Here is a 13,052-nt window from a genome sequence, read left to right as displayed (position 1 = left end):
GTCTTTGGATGGAGTCCTTGAAAGAAAGCGAAAGGGAGTGTATAATGCGAGGATAAGAAATCAATTGAGTAACCTATTAGCTTATAAACATGTCAATGGACCATCATTGAGCTATCCTCTCGCCGAAGCTCTGTCAACCGTCCTTGCTGCGAGCGTTGACAACCCTACAAAATGCATCCCGGGTAACCCAATTTTTCACTATCCCGATCCGAGGCGCTTGCGTCGCTTTTTCCAAGCCACTCAGTGGAAGCGCGTAAATTAGAAAGTTGAAAGTAATGACTGACCATAGAAGATGTACGGTTGTATCACGTAGCCTCTACGGTGTATGGGTCCGAAAAATTAAACAGTCTCTTGTTATTTACCATTGCTCGTCATATGGGAAAATATGTATAACTACCGATTTGCACTCAGACGAGCTGTTTCCTGCTGCACAGCCTTGTGGAGGTCAAATTTCATCTCGGGTATTTCGAGAAGCTCGAGGAGCTCAGGGAGATTCTGCTCGTTCAGAAGTAACCTTTCTTTCTGCGTGGTACAATTGCTTGCGCCGGTCCATATCTTGTCGTAGGCTTCTAAGTCTTTGAACCTGAGCTCAGGCGTGTGCGTGTCCATTATTCTCTTGAGATGCTTAGCACCTAAATAGGCTTTGAGGTTGCAGTAGGCTCTGTATGTCAGATAGAACCCAGGAACGTTAGGTATTATTGGAATCAGTATTATCGGGATAGTCAACGGAAGGCCCAAGAGACACAAGAGGGCCTGCTTTCTATGGTACTGCAGTCCCTGCTCACATAGAGTCCGCAGCTCTGCGGTAACGGCACTCTCAGCGATAATTTTGCCTGGATAATAAACATTGAGTGGTTTTGTTCGCAACGGCACTTTGGAACTCAAGTACTCTTTTAGCGTCAGCTTAGTCTCGCCCTCTTCTCCATCTGGTCCTTCCTTCTTGCTGACCCGTTTCAGCAGATAGTTGTCTCCGGGGATCGTCTTCAGGCTATTCTCGGTCCAGGGGATGTTCATCAAAAGCCTGTTAACCCCAGCGACGATCTTCTTGTTGTAGCTTTTGGGAGAGGCGGTCAATTTGCTCCATATGTTACCGGCTTTCCTTGTGAGCCATATCTCCAATCTAATCAGCGACGAATGCTCATTTAGAAAGTCCTTCGTGTGCTTGTGGTAGATAAAGACTCTCTCGGTCGTCACCGGTATTACTATCATCTTCACCGGATCCCTTAAGTACTGTTCAAACGCCGCATCTCGCACAACACCACCACCGTACCGCCGCACAAAGCTGTTTCTGCCAATGGCCATCATCGTGGCAGTTAGCGTACGATCTTAGGACTTCCAGACCGGATCTTTGTATCTTGTACCCATTTTCTCTTGCTCTCGTTCATCGCGAATGCAACGCGAGCAAACCATGCCATAGCTCATTGCTTAATCAGTCACAGATTCGTGGTCTCGTAGCAGATCTCGATGCTTGGGATTTGCTATAGAGCTTGAAAGACAAACTACTAAACAACTCAGTGATCCAAGTGATATTTACCCTTGTAGGGTGTTCTTTTGTGACCCGAGACGAAGTCTTCAAAGGTATTACAAGTGTGAAAAGGGTCATACAGGAGGCAAGAAAACCGCCACCGGCTCGTGGTGATTTGCTGTAAGTAATTCCCGATGAGTATAGGTTCTTCATCAACAGCCGGAAGGACTGCCAATGGCGACTCGAAGGTCGCGACAGGCAGTAGGCCGAGTAGCAATGAGAGTGGCAGCGTAAAGCCAGGAAGAGATGGCGATGGCCCGGAGAGTTTGAACACTTACGGGATTTATCCTACGACGGTGCCGCCTTTTGTTTTGGATTCGCAGTTTGAGAAGGTCGCCACGAGAGGACTTCCGGCGGCCCCAAAGGCCAAGGTGGACGATTACAGTCGGTTTAGGCTGAGAGATCCGTTTTTGGTTGCGTATGATGGGAAATGGGGACATTTTGCGTCTAATGTGGGGTCTAACGTGGCGTATGCAAGCCAGCAACAAATGAGAGTGGTGGATCAAAGTTCCACCAGCTCAAACAATTCGGATTACGACAAGCAAAGTTTGAGTGATGACGTTTCGCAGGCGGAACGTGAGAGGGTCAGACAGGAGGTGTTGAAGGATCTGAATACCGAGTGGGGAGGCGGCAAACGGCTAGAAGAGCTGTTCAATACTCCAATAGCAGGAAATTACGAGTTCAAGAGCAGCGAGGATCGTAAGGCATGGACCGATTACGTGAGTAGGATAAAGCAGTACTACTACGGGGAAAACACAACGTGGTATCCTTCGACCAACAAGACGGAACTAGATCAGCGGGGCAAGGCGTCCGACGGGAGAAGGAATGCTGACTGGATAGAGGAGTTGAACAGAGATAAACTGAGATTCAAGCGGTTCAAGCAACGTAAATTGCAGCAATGGATGCCCGAGCTGAATGCTTTGTTGCTAGACAACCAGTATTTGCCGCTTGGTCTTAGGATAGTAGTCGGAATCCTGAGCCTGATATCATTGGGACTGGCCGTTAGAATCTATCAGAACTCCGCCTCACGTGTCCAGTCGATTGGTTCAACCATCGACCAACAACCAAGCACAATTATGGCGATCTGCGTCAACACAATCGCTATCGTCTACATCATAGGCATTGCGCACGACGAATTTTCAGGCAAGCCTCTTGGCCTCAGGAACCCGTTTGGTAAACTCCGGCTGATATTACTGGATCTTCTGTTCATCATCTTCTCGAGTGCCAACCTAGCGCTCGCCTTCAATACGCTCTACGACAAGCAGTGGATTTGCACCGATGACGGGCAATCCAGCGGTCACTCTTACAAATATCCCAGAGTACCTTACATCTGCAAGAAACAGGAGGCTCTATCCGCCTTCCTCTTTGTTATGCTATTTATGTGGGTCATCACTTTCACCATCAGCATCGTGCGAGTAGTGGAAAAGGTCAGTTCCACGTCGCCGAGAGATTAGGTTAACTTCATAACGATCCTGGAGGAAACCATGGACTTTTGCATCAATAAGAAGCTGGCAAGAGCGCAAGAGCGCCAGATAAGCGCTTGACCGTCTTATTTACAGCCCATAGTTCTGATATTACCATAGTATTTAGAATTTTTACCCGGCCTTCGTTAACCTTAGAAGCGTAATGGGTCGTGTAAAATTGAAGCATCTAAGAGGGTGCTCCTGATGACAGAGATAGAGGCCGCTGACATAGGAGTTTCTCATCAACTGTGACTGTTTGTTCATATTTTGAAGTCTGCTCGTACTAAAGTTGGCTTGTTTTGGTTGTCTAAGGTGATACCCAACTCCAAAACTATAGCGCGGTTATACAAGGTACAGCGATCCAGAGAACAACATACTTGTCTAATCTATTCGGTTTGGAATAAGACTGGGAAATAAGCTTTGCTGATGACGGATATATTGCCTAGATCCGATGACCTAGAGGCGACCTGGAGCTTCATCGAGCCTGGTATCTCGCAGATCTTGGGCCGCGATGGCTTCGAATCAAATGCCAACAGACGTGTTGACAAAGTGCTTTCACCAGCAATGTACATGGAAGTTTATACAGCCATCTACAACTATTGTGTGAACAAATCGAAATCGTCAGGGCAGTTTAATGGCGACAAGCAGGAAAATCAGTCTTCGATCCTTGTTGGTAGTGAGATTTACGACAAGTTACAAAAGTATTTGAGGGATCACATATCAGGATTTGAGAGGAACCCGGATGAGACGTTTCTACAATTTTATGTGAGGCGGTGGAAGCGTTTCACCATTGGAGCGATCTTTTTGAACCATGCTTTTGACTACATGAATAGATATTGGGTGCAAAAAGAGAGAAGTGATGGGAAGAGACATATATTCGATGTGAACACGCTATGTTTAATGACTTGGAAGACCGTTATGTTTGATCCTAACAGTGATACGCTTGTGAGGGAGATACTAGACGAGATAACATCAGAGAGGCAGGGGAATATGATTCAGAAAAGCAACTTAACGGCGGCCATAAAGTCATTTGTTGCATTAGGTATCGATCCTCAAGACTTGAAGAAACTGAACCTTAATGTTTATATTCCAGTTTTCGAGAAACCATTTTTGAGAAGAACAGAGGAGTACTATAAGCAATATTCGGCGGATTACCTGACAACTCATTCTGTAACAGAATACATCTTCGAAGCCCGTGAGATAATTTCACGTGAAGAAAAGGGTATGGTTATGTATTGGGATGATCATACGAAGAAACCTTTGTCCGAAACCTTGAATGCAGTCCTTATCACGCAACATGCCGAAGAACTCAAGACTGAGTTTGTTACGTTATTGGATTCAAGGGAAGAAGCAAAAATATCTGCTGTATACAATCTGATGCAACGAGACATCACGCTGCTACCAGAACTGGCCAGTTCGTACGAGCAATACATCAAGAAATGTGGAGAAAATGAGATCGCTGAACTAATATCTTTACAAAAAGCAGCTTTATCAAAAGGGTCCGAAGAAGCACCGCAGAATAATAAAAAACTGAATATGATGGCTTTACATTCACTTCCACCTAAGGATTATGTTAAGAAGCTATTGGAGGTCTATCAAACCTTCAGAACAATGACAAACGATTGCTTTTTAAACGATCCATTGTTCGCGAAAGCTCTTGACAACGCATGCCGGGCTTATGTCAACAACAACTCTTTTGCATTGCCAGTAGGATCTCCAAAGTCAGCAACTTCAAAAACTCCAGAGATGTTAGCCAAATATAGTGACCAGCTTCTGAAGAAATCTACTAAACCGGAAGTGGCTCATGACATGAGCGTTGATGATATCATGATGCTTTTCAAGTTTTTGACTGACAAGGACGCCTTTGAATCACATTATAGAAGATTATTTGCCAAGAGGCTGATCCATGGGACTTCGACAAGCGATAGTGATGAAGAGCTCATCATACAGAGGCTACAAAGCGAGAACAGCATGGAATATACCGGTAAAATCACAAAAATGTTTCAAGATGTCAGACTATCCAAAGTCTTGGAAGAAGATTTCGACGTAATGATCAGGGGTTTACCAGATTATTCCAAACGCTCGTATCCTGATACACAACCTTTCATTCTAGCTGAAACGATGTGGCCGTTTTCATTCCAGGAAGTCGATTTCAAAATCCCTGAGGAACTGAAACAATCCCATAGCAAGCTGGAGGATTTATACGCATCCAAACATAATGGCAGAATTTTGAAATGGCTGTGGCCGCTGTGTCGGGGGGAACTAAGGGCAGATATTGGCAAGCCTGGCAGACCTCCGTTCTTATTCACAGTGACGCTTTTCCAAATGTCAATCCTACTTCTTTACAACGATGAAGATGTGTTGACTCTAGAAGACATCCAAGAGCGTACCAACTTATCCGTACAAAACATTGCCGCTGCCATTGTACCCTTCATCAAATTCAAGTTGATACAGCAAGTGCCTCCGGGGCTCGATAACCTTGTGAAGGCCGATACGCAATTCAAGATATCGCATCCTTACAAGGCATTGAAGACAAAGATCAATTTCGCTAGTGGTGTCAAGAACGACGTGCTGAATGCATTGAACCCCGGATCTGACGCCCCTGGGCACAGAGCCAATCGGGAGATAACAGAGAACGAAAAGATCGAGAAGGAACTGAACGCAGAAAGACAGATCTTCCTCGAAGCCTGCATTGTGAGAATCATGAAAGCCAAGAGGAAGCTACCACACACCACTCTGGTCAATGAGTGCATTGCCCAATCGCACCAGAGGTTCAACGCAAAGGTTTCCCTAATCAAGAAAGCCATTGACTCTTTGATCCAAAAGGAATACCTGCAAAGATGTGATGACGGGGAGTCTTACAAATATCTAGCATAATTACGTGACTGTGTCACCAGAATTCCTCGCAAACGCGTCTATGACAGAGGGTAGATCATCCGGTCAGTTTTCCTCGGGATTTGGAGCGATGCTGCATGAAGCTGAGTCACTCGCACAGAGCAACGGGGAGCAACAGAGGTACCAAAGGTCATATTATGATTGCAAGCATCTACAAGGGCGTAATTCGTTGCTGAGTGTTGTTTGTCAACGATGTATCCAGACTAATAAGCCCTACTAGCCTTGTAATTTTTTTCACTTTTTCTTTTTCGACGATTTTTCCAGGCGTTATTGAGCGTTGGTGAATCACTTCTTGAGCTAGCAGCGTTATAAAATAAGGCTTTCCTTTGGTTCTCGCAGGTGCTATTGGATTCCGGAACCCCAGATAGGATCCAGACTGAACAGAGATGAGTGAGGATTTCCAAAAAGTAACCGAGTCCGCTGTCACAGAGCCACAGCAGGCCAACCCGTATGGTCCAAATCCAGCTGATTATCTTTCCAATGTGAAGAATTTCCAATTGATCGATTCTACATTGAGAGAAGGGGAGCAGTTTGCCAACGCATTTTTCAGTACAGAAAAGAAGATCGAGATAGCAAAAGCTCTGGACGATTTCGGTGTGGACTACATTGAGTTGACCTCGCCGGTGGCGTCTGAGCAATCCAGGAGCGATTGCGAAGCTATCTGTAAACTAGGGTTAAAAGCAAAGATCCTAACGCACATCCGTTGCCACATGGACGACGCCAGGGTCGCCGTCGAGACTGGTGTCGACGGTGTGGACGTTGTGATTGGCACCTCCAAGTTTCTAAGGCAGTACTCTCATGGCAAGGACATGAACTACATTGCCAAGAGTGCCGTGGAAGTGATCGAATTTGTCAAATCCAAGGGCATCGAGATCAGATTTTCGTCCGAGGACTCTTTCAGAAGTGATCTAGTGGATCTTTTGAACATCTACAAGACCGTGGATCAGATCGGCGTGAACCGTGTTGGTATCGCCGACACGGTCGGTTGCGCCAACCCAAGACAGGTGTACGAGCTAATCAGGACGTTGAAGAGCGTTGTGTCGTGTGACATCGAGTGTCATTTCCACAACGACACCGGCTGTGCCATCGCCAACGCGTACACTGCCCTGGAGGGTGGCGCCAGGCTGATCGACACCTGTGTGCTCGGTATCGGTGAGAGAAACGGTATTGTGCCTCTGGGCGGTCTGATGGCCCGTATGATCGTCGCCGCTCCCGAGTACGTCAAGTCCAAGTACAAGCTACACAAGCTCAGAGACCTGGAGAACTTGGTCGCCGAAGCCGTCGAGGTCAACATCCCCTTCAACAACCCCATCACCGGCTTCTGCGCGTTCACCCACAAGGCGGGCATCCACGCCAAGGCCATCCTCGCCAACCCGTCCACATACGAGATTCTCGACCCGCACGACTTCGGCATGAAGCGCTACATCCACTTCGCCAACCGTCTCACCGGCTGGAACGCCATCAAGTCGCGTGTCGACCAGCTGAACCTGAACCTCGCAGACGACCAAATCAAAGAAGTTACCAACAAGATCAAGAAGCTCGGAGACGTCAGACCGCTGAATATCGACGACGTCGACTCCATAATCAAGGACTTCCACGCAGAAGTCTCTACGCCAAGACTCGCGGCCATCAAGAGAGACCACGCCGACCTCGACAACGACGACCTCAACCCCAAGAAGACCAAACAGTAGTGCCCATCTCTAGTATTATTCCTTCTCTACATAGTGCAAACCAATCAGATCCGGTATAGTTCCCCGTTACCCGCCCTCCGCCAGACCTCGCCCAACCGGTCTGGGGTACTTAAGGCAGCTCAACCCCTTTGCCAGGCTCGCTAACAGTACAACCTACGCTACAAGAGCGCCACCACAGACCGACACACCGCTCCACTGACAATGCTCTCCCGCTCATCCACCGTTGCACGTACCCTAAGACTCCAGGGCGGCGTCGCCGCCCGCATGTACTCCGACAGCTCCAACGTCGGCCCGCTCGGCACCGGCCCCTCCGAGGACAGCTTCATCAAGAGGGAGCGTGCCAAGGAGGACTACTTCGTCAGACAACACGAGAAGGAGCAACTACAGAAGCTAAGAAAACAGCTCAAAGAGCACCAGGACAAAGTCGACAGCCTCAAGAACAAGATCGAGTCGCTGTCGAAACGCTGATCGACCTGCCAACCCATCCCACTATGCCTATCGCTCCTATATAGTGTATAACTGAAATATTCTTACGTTTGAACAGTCACACGAAATATCGCCATATTCCAAACACACGTACACCACGCCTTGAAGCGCGACCGAAACAGTCCTCCCAAGACCCGTGAAAAACTGAACGCTGGCATCTGCCCGCGGGGACGCACCGCGCAGTGCGTTTCAGGTTTGTTTCATACTAAACAGCTGGAGCTGACCGCTATAGATGGAGCAGTGTTTGAGAGAGAACAGTGCAATTGCAACAAACCATGTCTGACGCTATCATCTCGTATGCTGCTTTTATTCTAGCCGACGCCGGTGTCGAGGTTTCTGCTGAAAACCTGCAAACGGTCGCCAAGGCCGCCGGCGCGCAGGTCGACGGCGTGTGGGCCAGCGTGTTCGCCCAGGCGCTTGAGGGTAAGGAGTTGAAGCAGATCCTATCTGGCTTCCACGCTGCAGGGCCAGCTGCAGGCGCCGCCGCCGGCGGCGCCGGCGCTGCTGCTGCCGGTGGCGAAGCCGCTGCCGAGGAGCAAGCCGCTGAGGAGGAGAAGGAGGAGTCCGACGACGACATGGGTTTCGGCCTCTTCGACTAGGCCTGCTGCCAGCTGAGCCCTTTATATAGTCATCTCTGTATAGTCTCATCAACGTCTGCGGTGCGAGGTCGCGCTGCACGGCGGGTTTGTTTCAAGCTTGTATCAAGAGGTGACAGCGAAAAACTGATATGACAGCAGTACAACGAGGCAGATGAGCAGGATCGAGCACAGATTGATGGGGAGTAGAGGGAACCAGGAGCTGCGAGTGCAGCTTGTTACACCGGAGGAGCCTACGAGGACGGGGGGCGAAAGTTTGAGGTCGACAGGCGGGTTTTTGCAGGCACAATTGCAGGAGAGACGGGGCGATGAGGATGATGGGCATCTTGGCGATGAACCGTTGTTTATGCCGTCGGTGAAAAGTACCAGGGAACTGGAGTGTGAGATTATGGAGACGATACACTCGCTGCAGGCGGGGCAAAGCGTGGAATCGGAGCGACTGGTGGGGGTTTTGAACCGGTCGATAACGGCGATCTCGCATTGGTCGCTGCAGGCGCAGCTTGCACAGCTCAGAGGCAACCCGGACGACCGACAGGCCGTGGAGACCAGTTTGCTGCGGAAGGAGATGGAGTTTCTGATACACAGGCGGCCTTCGGCCGCCGAAGAGCAGCCGGAACCGACACAGGGCGCGATGAGGACGCCGCCGTACAGCAGATCGTGCGAGTCGCCTCGCAGGCCGGTCAAGAAACCGGCGCTGGCGGCGTCGGCGGCCGTCGAAGACCCACTGGCACTGACTTTAGTCGAGAACAAGAAACCGCACCCGAGGATGAGAAGAACCAGCGACAACCCTTCGAGAAACGAGTACGTGAGGGTTTTCCATCTGCGCCGCAAATAGCCTGCCAGGGACCACAGCATCAACGCCTTTATTCAATTCGCTTCCAGATTTTGTATTATTATAAATTTTGTCACTTTTTGCAATCATATACTAGCTTAGACTTTCTATATACATGTGTACTATTCGTTAAACTTGGAAAACTTGGCCGGAATTGGAGCTGTATAGCCAGTGGCGGTCTCCAATCGGTGTACGATGGTTCGAATATCGCATGCTGCGTCCTATTTTATGCCTCTGTTCTGCTATTCCAAACCTTCCGTGGTTGTGCTCGCTTGTGCAGTTACAGCGATGGTGTTTGCGGCGGCTTATATGAGCTCGTTTCTGCTGAGCAAGCAGCATGCCGATCCCGAGCTGTTCAAACCCAATGCTCAGGATTATTTTAGAACGTCCTTGCTCGGTGTCTTTTCGCCGATTCTGTACTATTTCATCAAGACGTTCCTGTTCAACGCAAACCGGCAGTTCGTCATACTGAACTTCCTGATCGATTTCGCTCTGAATGACTGGTTCATTCTGTTCATCCTCGTCTGCCTGGCATACCCGCAGCAGGAGCAGCGTGCCAAGGGAGAGTACACAAACGTGTGGCACATTATACCGAGACAGTCGTACGTCTTTGGCATCGCCTGGTCGCTGGGGGAATTCATCATATGTGCGACTGCGAACCTGTTCAGCTACCAGGAGGTAGCCGGCGTTGGCGGAACCTTTGCGAGCAAGGGCGATGTGGAGGATATGGTCTACGAAGTGAACCACGATGCGGAGCCGCAGGACTCGCTGAGGAAGAATATCACTTTGTCCAAATGCGTTGGGGTAAGACGCAACTCTTCCACGATTTCTCAGAACGTTTACTGCTCAGAATATGATTTGAACTACTACTATGGCTCCACGAGAAATACCGCAAGAAAAAACGCTGACGAAAGACCAGCAGATGACACTGTGATGGTGGTCGACCCAGCCGTCAACTCGCTGCGGCTCACTTTCTCCCGGGCTGACGACGGGTTCAATAAAGATGGCTCCAACATCAGAGATCCTAGACGCATGGAGACCTCGAGCAGTGAACACACGGCCGCAAGAAAATTTCTGCCCTTTCAGAACAATCGGGAATTGTTTCAGGCGCTTTTGCTGCTAGGCCTGGTGCTGACCAGCAACATCCTCTCAATCATCGGTGAGTCGATGATATTCTCCATTTTCTTTATCTATGTTCCGCAACATGACCCAGCCTTCTCCAGGGTCGTCAACTATTTCGGGGGCAGATCTTTCCAATTCTTTCTCCTTACCGTTTTGCTGCCGTTTATTCTGTTAAACCTGTTTGTTAACGTTGCGATCTTTTATTGGAACGACGTGGACGAATCCCATAGCCACTCACCGGAGACGCCACCCTCCACTGCGCATCTTCTCACAAGAGACTACACCGACTTTTACGACTCGGACATCTCCCTGCAGAGGTCCAGACCAGGTTCTATGGGGTTCCCCGAGTCCAACATTGCACTAGACCCCGGTGCAGACCCAACACCCTTCATTTTAATGACTTCACCCACCGAACTGCACTACTACAATAACGGCAGTACGGGAAATTACGATACTGGCTCCAGAGTTTTGGCAATAACGAAGAACATCATCAACGCATGGAAGTCAGTGGCCAGAAAGGACTCCTTCGTACTTTCTGCGATGTTTACCTGGGGATTTCTGCTCTTTACAGTTGGTTTATTTTCTACCGTCTTTTAAGATCGTCCAGGGCTCAAAAGAATCGCTTCAAATTATTTTAAAAAATAGCCATAAACCAGAGTGACAGATCGACATGCCCTAGAACCCTGCCAACCCATTCTGAGCCTGAGTTTGACCAAATGGCCCAAGATGACACTATTTTATCTCTTGGCATGCTTGGCAAAATCACGTCCCACGCTTTAAAAATTAATCACAGTACAGGGTCCAACAACTTTACTACTGCAAGGGTCTAATCACAACTATCAGAGCTGGTGATAAGCAGTGATACCTACAGTTCAGATCGATAAGATGGATTCGCAGCCGTTGTTATTACGCCGTACCAGCAGATCTTCTCGGTTCGAGAACGCTTCTCTTATGGATTCTGTGAAACGGGATTGCAAACATATGCTGCTAGCTTCGCCAGTCAATGTGTTATTGGTGTTCGTTCCCCTCGGTTTGATCTGGGGCTATGCGGACTTATCGCATACCTGGGTGTTTACCTTCAATTTCTTGGCCATTGTGCCTTTGGCAGCCATCTTGGCGAATGCTACCGAGGAGTTGGCAGAAAAAGCCGGAAGCACGATTGGTGGGTTGTTGAACGCTACGTTTGGTAACGCTGTCGAGCTGATTGTGTCGATTATCGCTTTGAAAGAAGGCCAAATTAGAATCGTCCAGGCGTCGATGCTTGGAAGTTTGTTGTCTAACTTACTACTGGTTTTGGGATTCTGCTTCGTCTTTGGAGGCTACAACAGGGTGCAGCAGTCGTTCAACCAGACTGCGGCCCAAACCATGTCTTCGCTCTTGGCCATTTCAAGCGCTTCCTTGCTGATCCCAGCCGCGTTCAGAGCTACGATTCCACACAGCGCCAAGGGCGACGGAGTCATCCAAGAGAAAATCTTGTCGCTCTCGCGCGGCACTGCAATCATCTTGCTGATCGTTTATGTGTTATTTCTGGTGTTTCAGTTGGGTAGCCACCGTGAGATTTTCGAACAGCAGGAAGAGCAGACCGAAGAGGTACTGAGCCAATACTCGAACGAGCTCGGTAGCCACTCCCTGAGCGCCAAGTCGGCCCTGGCGTTTCTAGTGGTCTCCACTGTGGTCGTTTCTATCTGTGCCGACTTCCTGGTCGGCACCATCGACAACGTCGTCGAGTCTACTGGGCTGTCCAAGACATTCATCGGTTTGATTATCATCCCGATCGTCGGTAACGCGGCCGAGCACGTCACTTCCGTCCTGGTCGCCATGAAGAACAAGATGGATCTCGCATTGAGCGTCGCCATCGGCTCGTCTCTACAAATCGCCCTGCTGGTCACGCCCGTCATGGTCCTAGTCGGCTGGATGATCGACGTTCCAATGACCTTGAACTTTTCCACCTTCGAAACCGCCACTTTATTCATCTCGATATTCCTGTCCAACTACTTGATCCTCGACGGTGAATCAAACTGGCTAGAGGGCGTCATGTCTCTCGCAATGTATCTTCTGATCGCCATTGCCTTTTACTACTATCCTGACGAGCAAGCTATGCTATAAGAACACTACACATACTATGTAAGACCACGAAACCGCTCTCGAGCTGCAGCAGCAGATCGAATTAGGCTGGCTAGCCATCTTCAAGAATATAATGATTTTTTCACTTTTGACCAGCAACGCGAAATGTTTCGCATCTCTTGGTGATCAAGAAACGCGATTTCGCTGGTCTTTCACGAAACCAGCAGGTTGAAAGAAATTCGTAGACCAAGCTGCCCGATCTGTAGCGTGCTGGAGCGAATACGATCCTGCATTCTCCAGAAGCTCCCCATAATCTCTCAGTATTTTAGCAAGAGCTATATTTAATAGAAACGCTTGAACCGCAGTAACCTATGTCTC

General features: G+C 48.9%; 9 protein-coding genes across 9 annotated transcripts; 8 read left to right on the top strand and 1 right to left on the bottom strand.

Moving 5' to 3' along the window:
* Positions 1-393: 393 nt before the first annotated feature.
* Positions 394-1,305, bottom strand: MRX19 (Mrx19p; the record flags this gene model as incomplete). The annotated part of the gene is made up of 1 exon (XM_037283157.1): positions 394-1,305. The coding sequence occupies one exon, from the start codon at positions 1,303-1,305 to the stop codon at positions 394-396; it is 912 nt and encodes a 303-aa protein (XP_037139053.1).
* A 354-nt stretch (positions 1,306-1,659) lies between these two features.
* On the top strand, positions 1,660-2,979 carry SRF1 (phospholipase D regulator; the record flags this gene model as incomplete). The annotated part of the gene is made up of 1 exon (XM_037283156.1): positions 1,660-2,979. The coding sequence occupies one exon, from the start codon at positions 1,660-1,662 to the stop codon at positions 2,977-2,979; it is 1,320 nt and encodes a 439-aa protein (XP_037139052.1).
* Positions 2,980-3,414: 435 nt separating this feature from the next.
* CDC53 (cullin CDC53) lies at positions 3,415-5,865 on the top strand (the record flags this gene model as incomplete). The annotated part of the gene is made up of 1 exon (XM_037283155.1): positions 3,415-5,865. The coding sequence occupies one exon, from the start codon at positions 3,415-3,417 to the stop codon at positions 5,863-5,865; it is 2,451 nt and encodes an 816-aa protein (XP_037139051.1).
* Positions 5,866-6,269: 404 nt separating this feature from the next.
* Positions 6,270-7,574, top strand: LYS21 (homocitrate synthase LYS21; the record flags this gene model as incomplete). The annotated part of the gene is made up of 1 exon (XM_037283154.1): positions 6,270-7,574. The coding sequence occupies one exon, from the start codon at positions 6,270-6,272 to the stop codon at positions 7,572-7,574; it is 1,305 nt and encodes a 434-aa protein (XP_037139050.1).
* Positions 7,575-7,775: 201 nt separating this feature from the next.
* On the top strand, positions 7,776-8,042 carry STF1 (ATPase-binding protein; the record flags this gene model as incomplete). The annotated part of the gene is made up of 1 exon (XM_037283153.1): positions 7,776-8,042. One exon carries the CDS (start codon positions 7,776-7,778, stop codon positions 8,040-8,042), a length of 267 nt encoding a protein of 88 aa, XP_037139049.1.
* A 293-nt stretch (positions 8,043-8,335) lies between these two features.
* RPP1B (ribosomal protein P1 beta) lies at positions 8,336-8,659 on the top strand (the record flags this gene model as incomplete). Its single annotated transcript, XM_037283152.1, has 1 exon — positions 8,336-8,659. One exon carries the CDS (start codon positions 8,336-8,338, stop codon positions 8,657-8,659), a length of 324 nt encoding a protein of 107 aa, XP_037139048.1.
* Positions 8,660-8,810: 151 nt separating this feature from the next.
* On the top strand, positions 8,811-9,491 carry HG536_0C05410 (uncharacterized protein; the record flags this gene model as incomplete). Its single annotated transcript, XM_037283151.1, has 1 exon — positions 8,811-9,491. The coding sequence occupies one exon, from the start codon at positions 8,811-8,813 to the stop codon at positions 9,489-9,491; it is 681 nt and encodes a 226-aa protein (XP_037139047.1).
* A 192-nt stretch (positions 9,492-9,683) lies between these two features.
* On the top strand, positions 9,684-11,207 carry AIT1 (Ait1p; the record flags this gene model as incomplete). The annotated part of the gene is made up of 1 exon (XM_037283150.1): positions 9,684-11,207. One exon carries the CDS (start codon positions 9,684-9,686, stop codon positions 11,205-11,207), a length of 1,524 nt encoding a protein of 507 aa, XP_037139046.1.
* Positions 11,208-11,495: 288 nt separating this feature from the next.
* On the top strand, positions 11,496-12,716 carry VCX1 (Vcx1p; the record flags this gene model as incomplete). Its single annotated transcript, XM_037283149.1, has 1 exon — positions 11,496-12,716. The coding sequence occupies one exon, from the start codon at positions 11,496-11,498 to the stop codon at positions 12,714-12,716; it is 1,221 nt and encodes a 406-aa protein (XP_037139045.1).
* Positions 12,717-13,052: the final 336 nt, after the last annotated feature.

Source organism: Torulaspora globosa, chromosome 3 (genome assembly GCF_014133895.1).
Source record: "Torulaspora globosa chromosome 3, complete sequence".
Classification (NCBI taxonomy): Eukaryota; Fungi; Ascomycota; class Saccharomycetes; order Saccharomycetales; family Saccharomycetaceae; genus Torulaspora; species Torulaspora globosa.
This window is presented reverse-complemented; position numbering and strand designations above follow the sequence as displayed.